The sequence below is a fragment of the Marmota flaviventris genome, chromosome 8 (assembly GCF_047511675.1).
Source record: "Marmota flaviventris isolate mMarFla1 chromosome 8, mMarFla1.hap1, whole genome shotgun sequence".
Lineage (NCBI taxonomy): Eukaryota > Metazoa > Chordata > Mammalia > Rodentia > Sciuridae > Marmota > Marmota flaviventris.
In genome coordinates, this window is record NC_092505.1 from 134189179 (window position 1) to 134214319 (window position 25141).

The 25141-nt window shown below is 42.2% G+C and overlaps 1 protein-coding gene across 1 annotated transcript in view; it reads left to right on the plus strand.

The window, feature by feature from the left end:
• The window catches only part of LOC139706680 (uncharacterized), a 49028-nt gene extending 25429 nt beyond the window's left edge, over positions 1–23599 (plus strand). The window contains exons 3-4 of the mRNA XM_071614944.1: positions 22469–22545; positions 23169–23599. Coding sequence (XP_071471045.1) covers positions 22469–22526 — 58 coding nt within the window. The 3' untranslated portion in view covers positions 22527–22545; positions 23169–23599. The remainder of the gene's footprint in view (positions 1–22468; positions 22546–23168) is intronic.
• Positions 23600–25141: the final 1542 nt, after the last annotated feature.

The window sequence follows — 25141 nt, forward strand, 5'->3', positions numbered from 1 at the left end:
GAGAGTCCTATCACAAGATGGATTCTGGGGCAATTCTCTACCTCATTCCTTCAGGGGTGCTGGCCAGACAGAGACACAAAGGAGGCCCTCAGGATAGGTGCAGGGTCACCTGGAAGGCAGGAGGCCTCAGCCAGGTATTCTATCCCATCCTCTCCCGCTTGCTACTCAGGCCAGTGACCTATCTATGTATGTATGTCCTATGTATATCCCTTCTAGCAGCTGCTACTACACAAGCTGGACAGAATTATTGGTTAGAGTCATCATGATTGGTGTGACTCTCAGGAAAGGGTCTATGTCTATCAGCGTCATTTGGCTAAACCTGGAAAGGAACCCCAAGGACTAAGAAAGCCTGAAGTAGGAAGGATTAGGGGCTGGTTTAGGACAGGCTCTTAAGACTGGGGTTGTAGGTCAGTGGTAGAGCATTTGCTTAGCATGTGCAAGGCCATGGGATTGAGCCCCAGCCCTGAAAAGAAGGAGGAGGGATAGGAGGAAGAGGAGGAAAAAGAGGAAGAAGAAAAGAAAGAGAGATAAACGCCAGCTTGAAGTCAGGGCTCAGGGCTCTGGGTCTCTCAAGGTGGGCATGCTTGGTTTTGAGCATGAGTAACTCTTTGCAGAGCAGTTGTTAAGTCCCCAGGGTCATACAAAGACCCATTCATGGTGGGGGGAGGGTTTTTCCATAAAAGGTAAAAAGAAACATTCTATCATTTTCAGGCCCAGGGCACTTGAGGGAATGTGGCAGCTGGAAAAATACACAGGTAGTAATATGGCAAGTGGGGAAGGCTGTTTGCTCCTAAAGGGGATATTCTGTGTATCAGAGCCAAAGCCCAGCAGCTGCACCTCCTATACTCAGAAGATCCCAGGGAGAAAGGCTGACCTCAGCTGACCCCCTTACAGGGTCATCTTAAAACTTCCCTGTACTCACTGTTGCCCAAGTCCCTGAGCAATTGATTCAGGGTCAGTAATACTGAAGCCATGGTATTGAGATGGACAGAAGAGTGGAACTTACAGGCTTCCTCACCACATTTACAACCACTGGAACCAGATTCACTTCTAGATCACAGAAGCAAAATTCCAGGGGACCACTTGTTCTTTTTTTTTTTTTTTTAATATTTATGTTTTAGTTTTAGGTGGACACAATGTCTTTATTTTTTTATTTTTATGTGGTGTTGAGGATGGAACCCGGCGCCCTGCGCATGCTAAGCAAGCACACTACCGCTTGAGCCACATCCCCAGCCCCCGCATTTGTTCTTACTTGTGATATGGGAACCCAGGGTAGAGAGATCAAGGGCTGGGTATACATAAGCAGAGGCCCTGTTTTGTGTCTCAGAATGACTGTGACCTTGGGAAAACAAACCCCTTCTTCTCCCTAGACCCTTTCCCTCTGTGACATTTATAGCCAGCGCTTTCCTTCCTTAGGAATCCTGGGTTCTGTTTGCTTCCCTTCCTAAGGACTAGGGCACAGAATTGGATAAGGAGCAGAGGAGGATAGGAAGAAGAGGGACATCAACACAGGGAGGAAGTTGGGGAGGGCTCCTGAAGGATTCTAGGATAGGCAATGAGCCTAAGAGCATAAATCTTTGGGGGAACTCCTGCAAAGGAGAGAAAAGCACCTTGCTCCTTTCCTAAGTTTCTACCCCATGATCCCAGCCATTCTTTCCCAAAGGAATTCCAGCTACATTTGAATGGTTAGTTCTTTAGTTTGTAGAAGATTCCATCCCAATTTTCCTAAAGTCTCTCTGGATCCCTTCCCCCAATGCCCTTCATCCCCACTGATTCTGTTTTCCCACAACTCAGCAGTCACAGAGCTACTTCACCTGCTGTTGCCTGACTTCCCTCCCTCTTCTGCGCAGCTGTTCACAGACAGCTGGATCAGAGTGGGACATTGCCTCTTATTGAACTACCAGTACCTCCTTTTTCTCAGCCTTGATAGCTCTGCTGGCCCACCCACAGCCCTGCCTTTCATATGTCCTTGGCCTCATATCCTAGAGACTGTAGCACCCACAGGCCACTACAGCTGTTGAGCTGCCTGTACCCTTGCCAGGAGTAACAGCTGCCACTGCTCCCAGGCATACCCAGGGCCAAGGTCCCCTGCTTCCTATCAGCAGGAGAATGAAGTGCTAGCTCCTACCCCACACCTCCCTCATCTCTTCTTGGGCCTTAGTCTTCTGAATAGTTTTTCCCAATAATACAGTGACTTGCAGAGAGGAGAGACTACAGGACCCTGTCTTCTGCTGGAGTCTGTGCTTTCAGCACCCTCAAATCCGATTGGCAAGCAGCAGCAGCCAGACTTCTAAATAAACTCAAGTTTACCTGTGATCTTACCCTGCTCAGTATTCTTCTTTTTAGCTGCTGAGGACAAGGATCTCTCCCTTTATCCTGACATCCCTGAGTGGTCTGCTTCTGTCCCTTTCACTTTCCCCCAGTTCCTCCTATCTTTCCACCTTCTACTTCTCCCCACACCATATTCCTTTTTTAAAATTATTTTTAGTTGTAGGTGCACACAATCTTTTTTTTTAAAATTTTTTTGTAGTTGTAGATGGACAGAATGCCTTTATTTTATTTGTTTATTTTTATGTGGTGCTGAGGATTGAACTCAGTATTTCATGTATGCTAGGCAAGCATTCTACCAATGAGCTAAAGCCCCAGCCCTTATTTATTTATTTATTTTTATGTGGTGCTGAGGATTGAACCCAATGTCTCACACATGCTAGGCAAGTGCTCTACCCCTGAGCTGTAACCACAGCTCACACACAATCTTTATTTTATTATTTTATTTATTTATGTGGTGCTGAGGATCAAACCCAGTGCCCCATTCATGCAAGGAAAGCTCGCTACCACTGAGCACCCCAGCACCCCCATATTTCTTTACCTTCATTTTTCTCAATGCCAACACTCACCTCCTTACCTGAGTCCTTCTTTGCATACAACCCCAGCCATCCAAAGACCCCAGCCACAGGAAACCTCTTTAAGTTTCTACAACTATGCCAGGCATTTGTAGCCTCCCTCAAGCCTTCCCACAAGCTAACCCTTCTGCCCACAGCATTCTTTTCCCACTTGACCTATCTTATTCCTGTTTAACCTGTTTTAGCTTCTAGCCTGTCACTGCTCTGGATCCTCATCTAGCACAGTTTATTATTATATGTAATTTAAGATTATTCCTGGGACAAACTGGAGATCCTGTGTCTGTCTGTTTCCTCCCCACATCCTGGAAACCTCTAGTACCCAAGGCAATTAGGAGATACCTAATAAAATTGGAATGGGAATTAGGGGAGTAGTTCAGTGGGAGAGTACTTGCCTAGCATTTTACAGAGCCCTGGGTATGATTCCCAGCACTGAAAAAAAAAAAGAAAATAACAACAACAAAGGAATGGGGTTGGGTGTGTAGCTCAATAGTGAGTGCTTACAAAGTGTTGGCCAGGTGTGGTGGTGCAGACCTATAATCCCAGTGGTTTGGGAGACTGAGGCAGGAGGATTGCGAGTAGCCTCAGCAACAACAAGGCACTAAACAACTCAGTTAGATCTTGTCTCTAAATAAAATACAAAATAGGGCTGAGGATGTGGCTCAGTGGTTGAATGCCCCTGAGTTCAATCATTGGTAGCCACCCCCCCACAAAAAAAGGAAATAAAATAAATAAATAAAAAAGGGCTGGGATGTAGCTCAGTAATAGAATACCCCTGGATTTCATCCTCAGTACTGCAAAGAGGGGAAAAAAATAGCAAGGTGCAGTGGTTCATACCTGTAATCCCAGTAACTCGGGAGGCTAAGACAGGAGAATCACGAGATCAAAGCCAGCCTCAGCAATGGCAAGGTGCTAAGCAACTCAGTGAGACCCTGTCTCTAAATAAAATTAAAAATAAGGCTGAGGGGGCTGGGGCTGTAGCACTTGCCTAACATGTGTGAGGCACTGGGTTCGATCCTTAGCATCACATAAAAATGAAACAAATAAAAAATAAAGGCATGCTGTCCATCTATAACCACACACACAAACACACACACACACACACACACACAAAAATAGGGCTGAGGATGTGGCTCAGTGGTCGAGTGCCTCTGAGTTCAATCCCTGGTACCCTCACCCACCAAAAAAAGAAAGAAAGAAAAAAAAAAACAATGTCCCTAAGCTTTCCTGGCATCTGTCTCTCCATTGTCTCTGGAGGGTAAAGAAATAACTACCATCATTGAGATCCTTGGACACACACACAAAGTCTCACCATGCTTTCCAACAAACCTCTGCTGCCATTGTTATTACAGGGCCCATGTTATAGGGAGGAAACTGAGCCCAACAGGTTAAGTCACTACCTGAGATCACTCAGCCAGTAAATGGCCAACCTCAATCTATGAATGTGTTCATCTTAATATATCTCAATGGGCCTGGCCCAGAATAAGAACTCCAGTGATGCTTGTTGAATGACTAAATGAGTGGACATAGTTAAATCAAAACTTCAGTTGCCAAGGGTCCTGAGGGCTAGGATACATGCCTTAGAGTCTTGTAAGCGATTTCTAAGTCAACCCAAGCTGATTTTTGAAGTCAGAAATAGCTCTGGGTCTCTGTCCTACTACTTCTTTGGACACACGGTCACTAGCTACTTTGGCTTCACCTACTTTGGTGGGATCTTTACCCTGTTGAGTTATAGGTATAGTCAGGGACCAGTGTGGAAAGAAAAAGGCTGCAAGGCAACCTCAGTAAAGAAGAAAAGGCACAGAGGCCTACAGATTGGCCAACCCACTTCAAAGAGCTGTAAAATGACATGACTTAGGGGCCAAGGGTTCAACAAAGATATTCTCAAGGCTTTCTGCAGTTCTGGGGTTTAACCTAAGTCCACTTCAGTCATTTGTAAAGAGGGTAAGGATCTAGGGAGAGGGTAGAGAAGTAGCGAAATCAAATCATAAAGTCCTATACTGAAAAGCTACTTTATTCCCACTCATGTAAGAAGGCCAGAGGCAGAGAAATAAAAGTCACAGCCAGGGCAGCTGAGAAGCATGTGTTTCTGCTCCTAGGTGGGGAAAGCTAAACCCAGGAAATGCAGAGGTCTGAGGAGATCATCTGGAGAGGGGTCACTGCAGCTGAGTCTTTAGGGAAGGAAGAAATTAGGATTCCTGCTGGCTTAATGAATTCCCAGGAGAAATTCAGCAATAGCAAGGCATGTCCAGGCCTGGCCAAATGGACAGGAATGGGGCAGAGGTGACTGCCCAAGCAGGCCTCAGGAAGACATCCTAGATTCTGCTGGAACTTGCCCGACTAGAATGATCTGGAGTGGGGAACAAGGAGGAAAAGCTTAGGGAAGCCGGCAGGGGAATTGACAGGTAGCCAGCTAGGTCTTGTATTGTGTCACTCTAAAGTCCTCTCATTCCAGATTTCTTTCATAATAGGATAAAATGTGCCAATGGTGAGGACTAGAATGAAGCTGGTGAAGCCCAGTGACTTTAGCGGCAGGACATGGGTCCCAGGAAAGCCAGGAAAGAACAAGCATTCCTTGGCTCCCTGTTCCCAGCAGCTGCAGGAAGCTCTAAGCCCCCAAGAACTGGAGAAAATCTTGTTTCATGCCCTCCCTCGCCCTGATTGTTCTGGATGGGGGCAGCTGAATACTCCATAGAGTGCCCTCAGAGAGATGGTGGGTTTGTCAGCCAACGTTTGGGAAGGCAATGTGAGTCCTGTCTGGAGATGGAGCCTGGGAAGGAGATACTATTTATTATACCATAGATTTCATACTCTGTGGCAGAGTCTACAGTATTCCTTTTCTCTATAATCTTAAAAAGCTACTGATAATTTTCTTAGAAAAACACACTCTACACACACTATCTTCCCTATAATTTAGAAGAGTCCCTAAATACCTTGCAGTACTTATTTGCAGGGACTCCAGCCTAAGAGCCCCTGAAGTGTGCTTAAGGTCAGGGAAATTCCAATTTGATTTTATCCCAATTGGCAGCTAGTCATGGGTTTCCTCTTAGCCATCTGGACTTGCACTGCCCTCTAGAGACTGTGGGGCTGGGAAAGGGACGCCTCAAGGGACACACTTGCTCAGCCACCTCGGTGCTACTTCATCCTATTGGAGATAGTTCAAAAGAAAGGGGACCCTGAGGGCTGGGGCTGTAGTTCAGTGGCAGAGCACTTGTCTGGCATGTATGAGGTACTGAGTTCAATTCTTAGCACCACATAAAAATAAACAAATAAAATAAAGGCATGCCCTCCATTAAAAAAAGGAGGGGGGCCCTGAGTTTGACCCTCCACACTGAAAAAAACAGTATTGTTTCCATTTATTTATTATTATTTCTTTTTGGGGTGGTACTGAGGATTGAGCCCTGGGGAGCTCTACCACTGAGCTACAGTCCCTAGCCCTTTTTATTTTTTAATTTTGAGACAGGGTCTCACTAAGTTGTCCAGGCTGACTGCAAACTCCTGCTTCAGCCTCCTGAATAGCTGGGATTACAGGCATGTTTCACCATGCCTGGCAAAAAGGAGTTCTAAACCCAGCCAAGAAAATGGGCTTGCATTCACCAGGGATTGGCTCTCCTATTCACATTAGGCTTCCTGTGAGACTCCTGACAGTAACTGTTGTTCCCTTACCTTCTGCTCATCCAGATGGGTCTGCCAACTTGTGGGCTCCCAGAGGCTTTTGAGGCTTTGGTTTCTTACTCATAAACACACACATGCACACACAAACACACACACACCTGCTAATGTTGCCAAGCCTTCCATTTTTCTTTTACATTTATTAACAGTATCAGTCATTCATCAATTGTTCCCCGCCACCCCCGCCTTTTTCAGTGCTGGTAATTGAACCAAGGGCTTTGGGTATGCTAGGCAAATAGTCTATGACTAACCTATTATCCCCCCATTCATCACAATTATTGAGCACCTATTATATACCAGACCTTGAGCTAAACAGCATGAATCCAAATCATACCCTTATTTCTGAATCTTATGTCCTCCCAAGCCTTAACCATCCACCAAGCCTAACCTTGGTTTCTCTTGAAACCAAGTCCCTCTTTTATTCATTAGGACTTTTGATAAACAAATGTGGCCATAGCTGGGTAGGGCCTGGCCTTGTTAGTTACTTCTTGGTATCTTCCAGCTTCAAGAGATGAGGAAAGAACTATTTTCTGCCCTAGGATCCAAGAGACCTTTAACAGAAGTGGCCTGGCTGAATCCTGGCAAGATTTGTAGGATGTGTTGCTTGCCAGTTTATTTAGAGTGTTTATCGTTATTAGACATTATACATAAACTTATTTGACTTATCTCACTCCCTAGAATGAAAATTCTGATGGCAGAAAATTTTGTTTGCTACTGTATGCCTAAGAGAGAAAAGTGCTTGGTAAATATTTGTTAAATAAAACAAAGTTGAGATCACCTACTGAATGCTAAATAAGTCTTAGAAATTATTATTTTTATTATTATTATTCTAAATTTTTTTTAGTTGTCAATGAATCTTTTATTTATTTATATTCAATGGTGAGGATCAAACCCAGGGCCTCACACATGCCAAGCAAGCACTCTACCACTGAACTAAACTCCCGATCTCAGAAATTATTATTACTATTATTATTTGCCTCATTCCTTCAATATTGCTAGTTGTTGTTGTGAGACAATGCAAGAAGGTTTGGAGGAGAAATGATTGAGTTATAACCTCAATTTAATAGGTGAATTAATCACCTGATGGTATTGAGTGGTAACTGAAGGCAGGTTGGGTGTGACTGGAGGTGGTGGGGCTTAGAGGTGTGGCTTTGGAGTATATATTTTGTATCTGGCAAGTGGAGTCTCTCTATCTCTACTTTCTGATCATATTGTGAGCTGTTTTCCTCTGCCATACTCTTCTGCCATGATGTTTAGCTTCACCTTGAGCCCTAAGGAATACAGCCAACCTTCTATGGAATAAGATATTGGAAACCGTGAGCCCTCAAATAAACTTTTCTCCCCCTAAAATATTTCTGGTCAAATCTTTTAGTCACAGCAGTAAAAAGGCTAACTAAAACACTAGTTTTACCCCCTTAGATGGGAAATTTGATCACTATTGAGAATCCACTGTGCCATTGGGCCAAGGTGCCATTCATTCACCACAGGTTTATACATACTTACTCTAAGGGCAGATCTTTCCATTAGGGCATCTTTCATGGGTTCCCTACCATTATGAACAATGTGTGTGTGTGTGTGAGTGTGTGTGTGTGTGTATGCATACATAGTACAATCTTGGAGGAGGTTGCTTTTCATTAAGTTCTCCAAAGTCCAAAGTTAAAAAGGGGTAGGCAGAGGGTGGGCTTACATGATGCTCTTTCAATCAGCCATTTCCAAAATTGAAATGTGAACCATGTGAAAGGCAGTCTGGCATAGTCTCATTGTTTTGATAATTGATGGGACTCTTCCAGTAGCCGACGCGCTCCGCCCCCCACACACATACACCAGGAATTGAACCAGGGGCACTTTACCACTGCCCTATACCTTCAGTCTTTTGCATTTTTTACTTTGATATAGGGTCTTGCTAAGTTGCCAAGGCTGGCCTCAAACTTGTGATCTTTCTGAGCTGGGGATTTAGCTCCATGGTAGAGTACCTGCCTAGCATGTGCAAGACCCTGAATTCAGTCCCTCACACTGCAAAAACAAAACAAAAAAATTGCAACCCCTCCTACCTCAGCCTCAAGAGTTGCTCAACAAATTGATAGTTTGGTGGGCTTTTTGTTTGTTTGTTTTAATGGTGCTGGAGATTGAACCCAGGGCTTACACACATGCTAGGCAAGTCCTTTACCTCTGAGTTATATTCCCAGTTGATTGGATTATTTTAATTTTTTTTAGTTGTAGGTGGACACAATACCTTTAATTTATTAATTAATTTATTTATTTTTATGTAATGCTGAAGATCGAACCCAGTGACTCACATGTACGAGGCAAGCACACTACCACTGAGCTACAGCCCATCCCTGATTGGATTCTTTTTATATTATTTAATTATTTATTTATTTTGGTTCCCTATGGACCTTTATTTTATTTATATATAGTGTTGAGAATTGAACTCAGTGACTTGTACATGCCAGGCAAGTGCTCTACATCAGCCCCTGATTGGATTATGTGATGGCTGCCTTCGTAATACTAGGAACTAGCTAAGGGCTGGGGAAGAACTTTGGTAAGCCAACCAGGCCCAATAACCTTGGTTGGACTGTCTCAAGGTGGGTGAATCACCTTCATCCAGCAGGTGGCACTAATCGTCTAACGAAGCCTGAGGATTGCCAGGCCATTTCTTTCTTTCTTTTTTTTTTTTTTTTTTTTTTGTAGTTTTAGTTGGACAGAATGCCTTTGTTTTATTTTTATGTGGCACTAAGGATCAAACCCAGTGCCTCACAGGTGCTAGGCAGGCACTCTGCCACTGAGCTACAGCCCCAGCCCCTTGACATTACTTCTTCTTTTTTTTTTTTTTAATTTTTTTTAGTTGTTGTTGGACGTTTATTTTATTTATTTATATGGTGCTGAGAATTGAACCTAGTGCCTCACACATGCTAGGCAGGCGCTCTACCACTGAGTATATAACCCCGACCCCTAGCCATTACTTCTTGGAGACAGGAATGGGAACCAGTCTCAGGCAATGGCGCCAAGGAATGCAAAGCCCCTCTATTTATTAATTCAACAGACACTAATTGAACACCTGCATGCCAGGCCCTATTCCAAGTGCTGGAAATTTGACCATGAACAAGATGAACTAAACCCTGCTTCTACAGAGTGAGCATTTTAGAGATATGAATTCAAATATGGCAGTCACCAGCCACATAAGGGCATAGAATACTTGAAATGAAGTTAATCCCAAACGTGATGTATAGTAGATGTAAAATTCATACCATGCAATTTTTTTTTTTTTTCTACTGGGGATTTGTATCCAGAGGTGCTTTACCACTGAGCTACATCCCCAGCCCTTTCTATTTATTTATTTATTTATTTATTTATCATTTGATTTTTACAACAAGAATACATTTTACAAAATTACACAATTAACTTTTCTTATACCTTTATTTCATTTAATTATTTTTTTTATGTGGTTCCGGGGATTGAACCCAGTGCCTCATGTATGCTAGACAAGTCCTCTACCACTGAGCAACAACCCTGGCCCACAATTAACCTTTAATACAGATTTATAATTAATACTGTGGCTAAAATTGAATAATTTTTTTATACCCAAACAAATGTAAAACAAGTAGATATAAACTTTACAACAATTGTACAAGATCCCTATCAAGAAGAAGAGAAAGAATACAATAAAAATTCCCCCCCCCCAAAAAAGAGCCAATTTGAAAGAACTTGAAGGTATGTATATAATTATTATCTAAAGGCTGATTGACCAATGTACCAATGTATAGCCATCCATTAAAATATCAATTGATTTCTTATTCTAAGTTATTTGTGGAATGTTAAATGTATATCACATTATCAAAATACTTTAACTGTATAATAATGACAGCAGTGTAGACATAGTTTATGGGTGAGACATATCCTTAGGAAGTATATTTTAGTGCCTGAGTATCTTATGAAAACAAATTGATCACTATACAATTTTTATTTCTGGCTCATGGATAAGTCTCCTCTCCCTCCACTTATCAAACCAAACAAAAATTTAGTATCCAGTTCTCTAAAGTGAAAAACATTCTAGTATGAAACAGGTATTTTGAGTGGATATTAACTGAATGCTATGTATTCTCCTGGTGAGTGGAAATAACCTATGAGCATTACCAGAAGATAAGTCAATGGAGATTAGCAAATCTATCCACAGAAAGGAGCACACTGTAGTTACCTGGGTAAGCAAAAATCTCCAGGAAGATGCAAAACATGGGGATTTTACTGGTGGAACCTATATATAGTAATACAAAAAAAAAAAAAAATACATGTAGGCATGGTGACATTTCTGAGTATGCTAAGTTTAAGGTCATAGTTAAAAAATGAAAGATGGCAGGGTATATTTCTGAGCTTGCTCCACTCAAGTCTCAAGGTCTGAAAGCACATGTTCAAAAAGGAAAGATGGTGAACTCAAACTGTCTTGTTAATGCTCAGATCAATAGTATGAGGCAAATTTACTGTGAATCACCTACAAGAATGAGTCACAGTGGCTTGGTGACCTTGACTAGTTTTTCCTAAGTTTCTCCAAAGAATTTTAGCTGGGACAGAACTTTGAATGTGCATCAGTGTAATAGTGTGCCAGTACAGGTGCCTGCCTCCTTTTTGTTTTTTAAGACAGGATCCCAGGGTTGGGGATGTGGCTCAAGCCGTAGTGTGCTCGCCTGGAATGCCTGCGGCCTGGTTCCATCCTCAGCATCACATACAAACAAAGATGTTGTGTCTGCCAAAACTAAAAAAATAATAATAATAAACAAATATTTTTTTAAAAAGTCAGGATCCCAGCCTGGCATAGTGGTTCCACCTGAAATCTCAGCAAGACCCTGTTCCAAAAATAAAAAGGGATGGGGGTGGGGGTGTTGTGGCTCAGCTGAAGAGCACTCATCTAGCATGTGGGAGGCACTGGGTTCAATCCTCAGCACCACATAAAATAAATAACTACAACTAAAAATAATAATAATAATAATAAATAAAAATGAAATAAAAGGGGGCTGGGGATGTGGCTCAAGCCGTAGCGCGCTTGCCTGGCGTTCGTGCGGCCCGGGTTCTATCCTCAGCACCACATACAAACAAAGATGTTGTGTCCACCGAAAACTTAAAAATAAAAATTCTCTCTCTCTCTCTCACTCTCTCTTTAAAAAATAAAATAAAATAAATAAAAAGGGATGGGGATGTGGCTTGGTGGTTAAACACCCCTGGGTTCAATCCCTAGTATTGGATATGGAAAATGAAAAACCCCAAGATAGTGTGGCCTGGGAAAGGGAGTGAAAAAGAAAGCCATACATTAATAGCTTTCATCGCTTTCAAGATAAATCCTTGCCAGGCAAGGCGCACACCTGCAATCCCAGCAGCTTCAGCAGCTCCTGAGGCTGAACCAGGAGGATTCTAAGTTCAAAGCCAGCCTCAGCTAAAAGTGACACACTAAGCTACTCAGTGAGACCCTGTCTCTAAATAAAATACAAAAATGGGCTAGGGATATGGCTTAGTGGTCAAGTGCACCTGAGTTCAATCCCTGGTACAAAAACAAAAACAAAAAAAGATAAATTTTTTTCAGATGCTAGCCACTGGTAGGGAGAAAGTGTTTCATCAAACATAGAAAGATAGTTTCTAGGAAACACTAATCTCTTCCAAGACAAATTCTCTCCAGGTGCTGGCCACTGACTCCCCAACCCAAAAACCCAAATTCCTGAGTGCACAGACTGACACACTCACTAAATCACCTCTCAGTATAACCTATATATATATAAGCCCAATTCTCTCCTTTGTTCAGTGGCTCATTTTCCACCAGGAGATTGGGTTCATCAAAACAATGACTCCAGGGCTGGGGATGTGGCTCAAGCCGTAGCATGCTCGCCTGGCATGCGTGCAGCCCGGGTTCGATCCTCAGCACCACATACAAAAAAACAAAAGATGTTATGTCCGCAAAAAACTAAAAAATAAATATATATATAAAATGTCTCCATTCCTGAATAAAGGCTTTTGGCTGATGTGTAAAGTTTGCATTGGGCCTTTGTGCTAACATCCAGTACAAAAACAAAGAAAGACATGGAATTACAGGTGTGTGCCACAATGTCCAGCCCAATGGCAATGATATAGTATGTAAAAAAATTTACATTGTTAACTATACAATTCAATATTTTAAATATTGATTTGCTAGGCATGGTAGTGCATGCCTATGATCCCTACAACTCAGAAGGCTGAGGCAGTGTTAGAAATACCAGGGTGCTACAAGGAAGCAAACATATGCTCCAAGAAGCTCAAACAGGCAAACTACTTCTGCCCTAGGGTGTGCTACCAAACAAAATCTAAAAAACAAGTACACTTGGATGGACAGTCTGCCTGCTTTTATCCCTAATGCAGCATTGTTCCTTGCTCTGATAGGAAGAGCTTGGGGTTACAATAGCTACAGCTATGCAATAATTTTAAAATTGGGGCAGAAGGGAGGGGCTACAGTTAAAATGGCTGGGATTGGAAACAGGTTGGGAAGCTCAAAATGGCTACAATTGGATCTTACATTCCAATTAAAGCAAAATACTATATTCTGAAAACGTACCACCAGACTTTCTATTTCTCACAGGCAGAAGGATGGCAAGTTTGCGACCAGCCTCAGCAATTTAGTAAGACCATGTCCCAAAATAAAAAATAAAAATGGTTGAGGATACAGTTCAGTGGTGAAGCATCCCTGGGTTCAATGCCTAGTACCACACAAAAACATTGATTTTATGTTGAAGTTATATTTTATACATATTGAGTTAAGTAAAATTAAACTATTTCTGGGCCAAGGTTTAGTTCAATGAAAGAACAATTGCCTATGGCCAAGAACATGATCCCCAGCACCACAAAAAACAATACCTATTCCTTAGCTGGGTGTGGGGGGTGCACACCTGTAAACCCAGTGATTTGGGAAAATTGAGCCAGGAGGATCTCAAGTTCCAGGCCAGCCTCAGCAATTTAGTGAGACCCTGTCTCTAAAAAATAAAAAGGACTGGGGATGTAGTTCAATGGTAAAACATCCCTGGCTTAAATCCTCAGTATAAAACAACAACAACAAAAAAAAAACAGTTCTTTTATATTTTACTTTTATTTATTCATTTTTATTCTGGGGATTGGATCCTGGGACTTATACATGCTAAGCATATACTCTACCATTGAGCTACACCTTCAACCCTTTTTTTTTTTTGGTACCGGGGGTTGAACTCAGGGATACTTGACCACTGAGCCGAATCCCCAAGCCCTATTTTGTATTTTATTTAGAGACAGGATCTCACTGGGTTGCTTGGTACCTTGCTTTTCTTGAGGCTGGCTTTGAACTCGTGATCCTCTTGTCTCAGCCTGTTGAGTTGCTGGGATTACAGGCGTGCACCACCACGACCAGCACCTCCTCAATACTTTTTAAAAGAAATAGAGCAGGACCCAGTGGCTTAAGCCTGTAATCCTAGGGACTCAGGAAGCTGAGGCAGAAGGAGTTCAAGTTCAAGGCCAGCCTGATCAACTCATTGAGACCCTGACTTAAAATAAAAAATAAAAAGGTGGCTGGGGATATAGCTCAGTTTGTAGAGTGCCTGCCTTGTGCATGCACAAGGCCCTGTGTTCAATTCCCAGCACCACAATAAATAAATAAATAAGGGCGGTGTTATGCTCGAATTCGGGACCCCCAAAGACCACCAGAGCAGCAAAGAGGTGTTTATTGCAAGCTAGCTCGGTCCTCCGCGCGCACACACAGTAACTGGTGACGCTGAGAGGCCCCGAGCCCAGGGTTTGCAGCAGTTTTATACATTCTTTGGAGAGGGCAGGGACTTCACATACATCAGAGCATCCCTTAGCAAATCATCACACACCGCGGGAAAATCAAATAACAACTCTAAAACATGATTAGCACATTCACTGGCGGGAACAAGTTGGGTAGGGGTGATTGGTCAGTACAAAAGGGGTATTCATTTGAACTGATTGGTTTGAGCCAAGAGGGGTGTACGTGCTGAACTACATGGTTTCCCAACTTGTTATCAACCACCATAAAATACTGGGAGGGTCATCTGGCATCCCAGGTATTTCCCTGTCTCATGCTGATTGGTGGCTGCTAGGGGGCTGCTATGGATCCCCACCTAGCCCAACTGAGTCAGGGACACCTGGCGCAGCAGATCTCTCCTGTTATTTGTAGATAAACAACTTAGCAAGGTGGGAATGTGCCTAGGAGTGCTCTGTGGGTTTTTCCAAGGACGAAGGTAATGTCCCTTCCTTGGACAGGCTTTGCTCTGAGATAGAGGCTGGTTTTTCAGGCGGGAGGTATAGTTCAGTGGTACAATATTTCTGGGTTCAATTCCCAGTACTGGGGCTGGGGATGTGGCTCAAGCGGTAGCGCGCTCGCCTGGCATGTGTGCAGCCCGGGTTCGATCTTCAGCACCACATACAAACAAAGATGTTGTGTCCGCTGATAACTAAAAAATAAATAAAATAAATATTAAAATTCTCTCTCTCTCTCTCTCTCTTTAAAAAAAAAAAAAAAATCCCAGTACTGCAAAAACCAATTAATTAATTAATTAAAAGGGGCCAGAGATGTAGTTCCGTATTAGTAGTACAAGAAGTTAGAGTTAGGTGTGTTATTGATTACATTGAAGATTAAGCATTCTCAGACTACTTGCCTAGAAAGCATGAAGCCCTGGGTTCAATTCCCAGTATTACAGAAACAGTTTCTAAAAAAATCAAATCTACTTTAACAGTATGGATTCTCCCATAGCCATAGGCAGCAATTTCACTCTCAGAAATAAGCAGGGGTTTTAGAGCTTTCAGCCTTAATGAGACAAGTTAGAAAGGGTCCTAATTCACCCCTCAAGGTTCTCTTTCATGACATCAGCTGTCTTCAAAAGATGTTTCCAGACTGTAATCCCAATTTCTTGGGAAACTGAGGCTGGAGGGTTTCAGTTGGAAGCCAGCCTCAATAATTTGGGAGACCCTGCCTCAAAATAAAAAAATAAAAGGGGCTAGGGATGTAGCTCACTGGTAAAGCATCCCAGTACAAGGAAAAAAAAAAAAAAAAAGATAAGAAAAGGGCTGGAGATTTAGCTTAGTAGCAGAGTACCTCTGGGTTCTAGGCCTACTGCACACACAAGAAAAAGTTGTGGGGCTGGAGATGTAGCTCCGTGGTTCCTTGGGTTCAATCCCTGGTACTAAAACAGTTATTTTTTTTTTTAAGAGAGAGAGAGAGACAGAGAGAGAGAGAGAGAGAACTTTTTAATATTTATTTTTTAGTTTTCGGCAGACACAACAACTTTGTTTGTATGTGGTTCTGAGGATTGAACCTGGGCCGTACTCATGCCAGGCGAGCACGCTACCACTTGAGCCACATCCCCAGCCCCCAAAACAGTTTTTTAAATTAAAAAAAAATAAAAGCTTTATTCCTGGGCTGGGGATATAGCTCAGTTGGTAGAGTGCTTGCCTCACATGCACAAGGCCATGGGTTCAATCCCTAGCACCACAAAAAAAAAAAAAAGCTTTATTCCTTACATTCTCTGAAAGCCAGTCCATAAACTTCCTGTGTTTTTTGTGCTTGAGCATAAGCCCAATAAAAATTATTTCCTCATAAATTTGATATTTATCTTTTTGTGATTTTTTTTCCTTTTAGTGGTACTGGGGTTTAACCCAAGGGTGTTTTACCACTGAGCTACATTCCCAGCCCTTTTTATTTTTTATTTTGAGACTAGAGAGGTTTCATAAGTTGCCAGGGCTGGCCTTGAACTTGTGATCCTTCTACATCAGACTCTGAGTAGCTGGTATTGTAAGGGTAAAAGAAATTGAAGTTAAAGCGTAAAAGTTAAAGGGTAAAAGACCGGGTGTTGTAAAGTTTCTAAGCTGCAAGGTCTGAGTTAAAACGTAAAGGATTAGGTATTGTTAGGTTTCTATGCTACCTGCAAAACCTGAAATTTCTGTAGCTGTTAAGACAATGCTTGGAACTGCCCAGTAAATATTTCCCCTGACTATTTGGTTGTTTAATAAAGGCTCTGTGTGGTCGCACGTAGGCATTGCAGGGCCTGGACCAATCAGTTTAAATGTAACCCCCTCCTTAGGAATGACCTATCACTCCAGCCTGACCTGTTCCCGCCAATGAATGAACTAATCATGTTTAGGAGTTGTTGTTCAATTTTCCCGCGCCTCATGATGATTTGTTCTGATGTATACAAAGCCCTCCGCCCTCCCCAAAAAGTGTACTTAAGCAGTGCTCAGCCCCTGCTTGGGGCTCTGGCTGCTTTCCCTTCTTGAGTGGGCACAGAGCCCCAGCATGCTGGTTCAATAAATCCCCCTTCTGCCAATTGCATGAGTGGTCACTTGGTGGTCTCTTTCTCTGACGTTTCGTGGGACCCTTACAGTATTACTGGCATGCACCACCATGCCCAACTGCATTTTTGTAATTTCTATTCCAAATTGAGCAAAAGAACCTTGGGCTGAACTGAAAACATTATTGGTGACCATGAGAGGATCCCCTCTTTAGAGGATCTCAAAAATGGGGATCAAAAATTATGTTGATTGGTATGGACCTGTCTTGTGGCTGATAAAGTGGTTGCCTGAACCTTTACTTCAGTGTCACCAGAACCAGTAGGTTCTGTCCTGGCCATTTCCAGTTGTGCAATTCTCCTCATCTGAAGGATGCTTTTTCTTCTATTGCTCATACCTTCTATTCTATAGTCAAATTTTCTTTGTCTAATTTCTATTAGAATGTTGGCCTTGTAACCTATCTATCCTGAAGTCGTGTTTATTTATATATTCTGTTTTTGTTGTTGTTGTTGTTTGTTTTTGTACCAGGGATTGAACCTAGGGGTGCTTAACGACATCCCCAGCTCTTTTTTTAATTTAGAGACAGGGTCTCACTAAGTTGCTTAGGGCCTAACTAAATTGCTGAGGCTAGCTTTGAACTTGTGATCCTCTGGCCTTAGCCTTCCAAATTGCCAGGATTACAGGCACGCGCATGTTATGCTCAATTTCGGGACCCCCAAAAGACCACCAGAGACCAAGATCAATGTAAACAGCAAAGAGGTGTTTATTGCGAGCTAGCTCGGTCCTCCGCGCGCACACACAGCAACTGGTGATGCACTGAGGCCCCAAGCCCAGGGTTTGCAGCAGTTTTATACATTCTTTGGAGAAGGCAGAGACCCCCACATACATCATAGCATCTCTTAGCAAATCATCATCACACCGCGGGAAAATCGGGAACAAGCTGGGTAGGGGTGATTGGTTACTACAAGAGGGGGATTCCTTTGAACTGATTGGTTTAAGCCAAGAGGGGTGTTCATGCTGAACTACAAGGTTTCCCAACTCGTTATCTACCACCATAAACTACTGGGAGGGTCATCTGGCATCCCAGGTATTTCCCTGTCTCATGCTGATTGGTGACTGCTAGGGGGTTGCTATGGATCCCCACTTAGCCTGACTCCACAGATCTCTCCAGTTATTTGTAGATAGACAACTTAGCAGGGTGGAAATGTGCCTAGGAGTGCTCTGTGGGTCTTTCCAAGGACAAAGGTCATGTCCCTTCCTTAGACAGGCTTTGCTCTGAGGTAGAGGCTGGTTTTTCAGGGCACAGCACACATCTCTAGACATTTTGTCTTAAGCTTGGTAGTTCTTTCTGATACTATTCAGTATTATGGTTACAGTCTGAAAAGAAATTTTCTTTTCTTTTTAAATTTTGTGCTACTGGATTAAACGCGGATACCCTCTATCACTGAGCTACACTCCTGGCCCTTTTAAAACAATTTTTTTTTTTTAAGACAGGGTTGTTGAGGCTGGCTTCAAACTTGAAACCTTCCTGCCTCAGCCTCCTGAAAGATTAAGATTACAGGCACACACCACCATGCCTGACTGAAAATAAATTTTCTTGTAACCTATTTGATCCCCCTGTCCCTGGTCCATCCATTTCCTTTTTACAATTTTTTCCTGTACTTCAAAATCTTCCTTCCCTCTTTACTGGTTCTAATCTCTTCTCTTACCACCAGGGCTGTATCTTTGTCCCTCTCATTTCTTTCCTGAGGGGAACAATCTGGGGACACTCTATTCACTTGTACATACTGGCTCTGATTTAATTTGAAAATGTTCTCTGGTTTAATGCAATTATTTTATGTGCTCTTTTGTCTATAGTTTTAAGTTCTGTGTTCAAGATAGAGGTTAAGATATTTGATAGCGGCAACAACAGTCCTTTGAGGAAATTATTCCACTGACTCTTGCTTCACCTAAGACTCTTAACAAAATAAGTCCTAAAAACAGAATTGGGCAAAATTTAATTCAAACACATCCAGGTAAACTGATTCCAGAATTCCTAGAAATAACTTTGGTTAGGTACCTATCACCACTCTTTAATTTTGGCAGGAATTACTTCTGCATTTTTATTAAGTTCATTAAAAGTTTATGGGCTTTTTTTTTTTTTCGGGGGTAAGTTCATTTTGGGGCTTAAGTTGGTATTCTTGCTTGACCAACATGCCTAAGTTAAAACATTTCTCTCCCTCTACCTCTCCCTCTCACTCTCTCTTTTTCTTTGTGGTCCTGGGGGTTTAATCTAGGGCATTCTACCACTGAGCCATATCCTTTTTATTTTTATATTTTGAGACAGGGTCTCACTAAATTGCCCAGGCTGCCCTCAAAATTGTGATCCTCCTGCCTCAGCCTCCTAAGTCACTGGTATTATAGGCACCACCAGTTTAACTAAATTAAAACATTTCTTTTAAGTGCCTTTATGATGATTCTTAAACCACAAATACAAAGTTAAGTATAAAAGCTTTTGAAACTGTCTCATGACTGGAATTTTAGCATGATTTTATATATATATATATATATATATATATAAAAAAACCTGGGTAAATATAAATAAGATAAATGTTTATAAATGTACATAGAAGAGAAAAAACATCCAAAACCAGGCCCAGTGGCACATGCCTGTGATCTCAGTGATTAGGGAGGCTGAGGCAAGGGGATTGAAAAAAGAAATTTTTTTTTTCAGTACTGAGGATTGAGCCCAGGGCCTTGTGCATGTGAGTGAGACAAGAACTCTACCTGCTAAGCTATATCCACAGCCCAGGGACTGCAAATTTGAGGCCAAAACTAAGCAACTTAATGAGATTCTGTCTCAAAATAAAAAGGACTAGGGATATAGTCCAGTGGTAAAGCTCCTCTGGATTTAATTCCCAGGGCAAACAAAACAATTCAAAACAAACAAACAAACAAAAAGTAAAATGACCATCATGCCTAGAAGCTAAAGATTTAAACAAGTTGCAGAGGATCTAAGCAAGTCCCAGAAGGTTTATGAAGGATACATATTATAAAAGGAAATTTATAGCTAGGACAGTAGCCTACATCTGTAATTCCAGTGACTCTAGAGGCTGAGGTAGGAGGATCATAAATTCAAAGCCAGACTTTCAACTCAAGAAGGGGTTTTGCTAAATTACTTAGGGCCTATTTAAATTCCTGAGGCTGACTTCAAACTTGCAATCCTCCTTTCTCAGCCTCCCCAGTCACTGGGATTAGAAGAAAAGCAGATTATAAAAGAAAGAGTCTCAAGATGGGCACTGTGGCACATGTCTGTAATCCCATCAGCTCAGAAGGCTGAGGCTGGGGGATCAAGTGTTCAAAGCTAGCTTCGCAAAATCGAGGTGCTAAGCAACTCAGTGAGAATAGGTCTGGGGATGTGGCTCAGTTGTTGAGTGACCCTGAATTTAATCCCTGGTACAAAAAAAAAAAAAAAAAAAAAAAAGTTAAGGTTTATTAAAGTATCTGAAAGGACAATTGCAGAGTCCATGCAAAGTCCAAAGACTATGCCACACACCAAAATCTCACACAAGAGATTTATTGTCAGTAGCACAAGGAAAACCAACAAGGCAGCAGTGTGTTGACACACACAGAGCAGCTTTATAGCTCGCAAGAGGAATTTCATAAGCTGCTTAGGGGTTGCATCATAAACTGGGGTGGGGTTGATCATTTAGAAGGCAGATGTTCTTCCAGGAAGTTAAGCAGCATTGCCTCAGAATCAAAACTTTGAAGCCAAATGGGAGTTCATAACCCACTTGAATCAAATGTATGAAATATGATATGTCAAGAGCATTGTAATGTTTTGAACAACCAATTAAAAAACAAACAAACAAACAAAAAACAACTTTGAAGCCTCTAGATAAAATGGCTCCCGACCTAACTTGGTGAATCTGATGCCAATATTGATCTGATGCCAATAGTATCTGTTTCAAAATGTCTTAAATTATCTGATTTATAATTCTGGTTAATTGAACAACCATTATTTTAAAATGATAAGTGATATATGATATTGATAAAAAATTATAAAGATTTTATAGATTTATAAAAATCTGATACTCCAGGTATAATGCTTTTGAAGCCAGATTTACAGATAGGTAGTTAGTGTAGTTAGGTAAATCGGGTCTAATATGGAGTAAAATCAAGAATGAAGGCCATTATTGAGAATGGAGCTCAAGAAAAGGGGAATTGAAAATGTCCCTAAGGCCTGGAGCCCATCCCAAGGAAATGTTAATGGCAGCAAACTAGGAGATGCTAATCCAAAAGCCCTTCCTGCCCAGATTACTCTTTCAACCCACCTGTCCCCCACTCTTTGGGCATTCCCACCTACATTCCTTCACTGCAAGATAACAGAACAAAGGACAGGAATGCAATGCGACAGGAATGCGGGAAAGCTGAAAGTAGACCTTAGCTATAAAAGAGGGAAGATCTTTCCCTTCCATGGATTCCATCTCTTAGGTCCCCTTCTTTCTCCAGGGAGAAGTCCTTTCTGCTGTAGTTTAATAAAGCTTCAAGTTTTCACTCTAAACTTCCCTCGGTGTGCTTCTCTTGTGTTATACTTCAGCATTGGGGAAGCTGAAAAACCAGCCTCTACCTCAGAGCAAAGCCTGTCCAAGGAAGGGGGGTGTGACCCTTGTCCTTGGAAAGACCCTCTGAGCACTCCTAGGGGTTTTGCTCAGAGGGTCTTTCCAATCCTGCTGAGTTGTTTATCTACAAATAACAGGAGAGATCTGCTGTGCCAGGTGTTCCTGACTCAGTCAGGCTAGGTAGGCACCATAGCAATCCCCTAGCAGCCACCAATCAGCATGAGATTGGGAAATACTTCGATGCCAGATGACCCTCCCAGTAGTTTATGGTGTTGGGAAACCATGTAGTTCAGCAGGAACACCCCTCTTGGCTTAAACCAATCAGTTCAAATGGGTCCCCCTTTTGTAGTAACCAATCACCCCTGCCCAATTTGTTCCCACCAGTGAATGTGCTAATCATGTTTTAGAGTTGTTTTATGATTTTCCCGCGGTGTGTGATGATTTGCTAAGAGATGCTATGATGTATGTGAAGTCCCTGCCTTCCCCAAAGAGTGTATAAAACTGCTGCAAACCCTGGGCTTGGGGCCTCTCAGCGTCACCAGTTGCTGTGTGTGTGTGTGGAGGACCGAGCTATCTGGCAATAAACACTTCTTTGCTGCTTACATGGAGATCTTGGTCTCTGGAGGTCTTTTGGGGGTCCTGAATTCAAGCATAAGGAAGCAAGGACTTGTCAGTTTAATTGCTATCCTAAAATGCTGTATACAATGGAAATAACAAATAACTAAATTGTTTTATAAAGCTTAACTCTCCTTAAATTTATTTTTTTCAGGCACAGAGGGTATCAGGGATTGAACTCCTGGGCACTCAATCACTGAGCCACATCCCGAACCCATTTTTGTATTTTGTTTAGAGACAGGGTCTCACTGAGTTGCTTAGCCCTTGCTCTTGCTGAGGCTAGCTTTGAATCCTCCTGCCTCAGCCTCCCAAACTGCTGGGATTACAGGCATGTGCCAATGCTCTGGGCTCTCCTTAAATCTCTGACCAAGACAGTTCTATGTCTTTTGTTATCCACAGCTTTGATTCTCCTCTAAAGTATTTACAATCAGATTCATGGAGAAGAGAGGATTCTTAGGTGCACCCTTCTGATAAAGGTAGATTTATTTTATAGGTGAATTTAATTGTTTTTTCTTTGATTATCTTTGATAAAATTGGTATTACTGAAGCCAGATTTAAAGTTAGGTAGTGTAAGGGTCCGGCAAACGTCGGAGGAAGAGACCACCAAGAGACTGACTCATGCAACCGCAAAAGGGGGTTTATTGAAGAATCCAGCGCGCTGGGGCTCTGTGCTCACTCAACAAGGGAGAGAGGCCCAGAGCCCCGAGCAGGGGTTGAGCACTGCTTAAGTACACTTTTTGGGGAGGGCGGGGGCTTTGCATACATCAGAGCAAATCATCATGAGGCGCGGGAAAATTGAACAACAACTCTGGAACATGATTAGTACATTCATTGGCGGGAACAGGTCGGGCGGGAAGGGGGGGTACATTCAAACTGATTGGTTTGGGCCCTGAATGCCTACGTGCCAAACTGCACAGGGTCCAGGTTATTTATCTACTGGACAGTCCCAGGAATTGTTTTAACAGCTACAGGATTTTCAGGTTTTGGGTGTAGCATAGGAACTTAACAATACCTGGTCCTTTACATTTTAACTCAGGCTTTGCAGCTTAGAAACTTTACAATGCCTGGTCTTTAACTTCAGTTTCTTTTATCCTTTCAGTAGTCCGTGTAGTTAGGTAAATCGAGTAAGATCTCAAGTGGAGGCCATGTTGAGAATGAATTCCGGAAATGCAGGACAACTCATGGAATGTTAATGAACTCCAGGAAAACCCCAAGGCCAGAGCCCATCCCAAAGAAGTGTTAATGAACAGTCCCCAGCAAACATGAAGATAGCCCATCCCAAAGAAGTGTTAATGAACAGCCCACAGCAAACTTGAAGGTGCTGACTCAGAAGTCCTTCCTGACCAGATTACTTCTTTGGCCCACCTGTGTCCCACCCCTCGGGCCTTCCCACCTACATTCCATCACTGAAAGAAACTATAAAATGGAGAGACAACCACACTTCCAAGGATTCCATCTCTTGGGTCACCTTCTTCCTCCAGGAGAAGTCTTTTCTGCTGTGCTTTAATAAACTTCTATTTTCCACTCTGATCTTGCCTTGGCATGCTTCTCTGGTGTTATACTTCAACATTGGGGAAACAAGGACTCATCACTGGTCAACAGCAGTAACATATCTATAAAAGCATTTTGTTTCTTGGTTTTAAATCATTGTACAAACTGAAATTGTTTTGCCCTTCTTTATTTATGTTTTACTACCAGGTATTTAAACCAGGGTCACTTTACCACTGAGCCACATTCCCAGCCCTTTTTATTTTTATTTTTGAGACAGAGTCTTGCTAAATTGCTTAGGGCCATGCTAAATTGCTGAGGCTGGCCTTGAGTTGAGTTCCTCACACCTCAGCCTCCCAAATCACTGGTATTACAGTCTTGGGCCAATATGCCTGGTCCTTATTTGTTTTGTTTTCTATTTTCCTTGTAAACTTTGTAACTGTTGCTTTTTCAAAATTCTACAGAAATACAACTTCTAACAAAATAATCTGACCCAGTATTTTGAGATGCTAGCCCTCACCTACAGGACAGATAGGATTGAATTTAATAATGCATGCCAGTGCCCCTTAAATCTAGAGAAGTTTGCAAAATTTAGAATTAAAACCGACTACCGGGGCTGGGGATGTGGCTCAAGCGGTAGCGCGCTCGCCTGGCATGCTTGCGGCCCGGGTTCGATCCTCAGCACCACATACAAAAAACAAAGATGTTGTGTCTGCCGAAAACTAAAATATAAATATTAAAATTCTCTCTCTCTCTCTCTCCCTCCCTCTATAAAAACAAAACAAAAAAAAAAAAAAAACCCGACTACCACCACTTTAAGACTGATGGAATGGACTTCAGGTTATTCTACAACCAAGACTTAGAGATCAATGCCAAGGAGGATTAAAAGGCTAAGAGAAAGGGCCAGGAGCAGTGGTGCATGCTTGTAATCCTAGCAGCTCAGGAGGCTGAGACAGGAGGAGTTCAAAGTCAGCCTCAGCAATGGCACTAGGTTACTTAGTGAGTCCCGGTCTCTAAATAAAATACAAAATATGGCTGGGGATGTTGCTCAGTAGTTGAGTGCCCCTGAGTTCAATTCCCAGTACCAAAAACAAATCTGGCAAGCGAGCACAGTAGGTGGGAAGTCTGCCCTCTTTTTTGTTGTTGTTTGTAGTTGTAGATGGACAGCATGCATTTATTTTATTTGTTTTTATTTTATTTTTTTTATGTGGTGCTGCGGATAGAACCCAGAGCCTTACATGTGCTAGGCAAGCACTCTGCCACTGAGCTATAACCTCAGCCCTGCCCACATTTTTATCCCTAATGCAGCACTACCCTAATAGGAGTTCAGGTTACAATCTCCAGATTGACAAATTTAAGATTGGCAAGGGGAAGGGGAAGGGCTATAGTTATGATTAAATCACCTACCACACTATAAGCATTATGATTGGAAGACTTAAGGACAAAGGGAGATATGTTGTAAGGCCCAAATTAGCTACTTTTTTCTTGTCTTTTTCTTTGTTTTGGTACCAGAGATTGAACTCAAGGGCACTTAACAATTGAGCTACATCCCCAGCACTTTGTTTTTTAATAACTTTATTTATT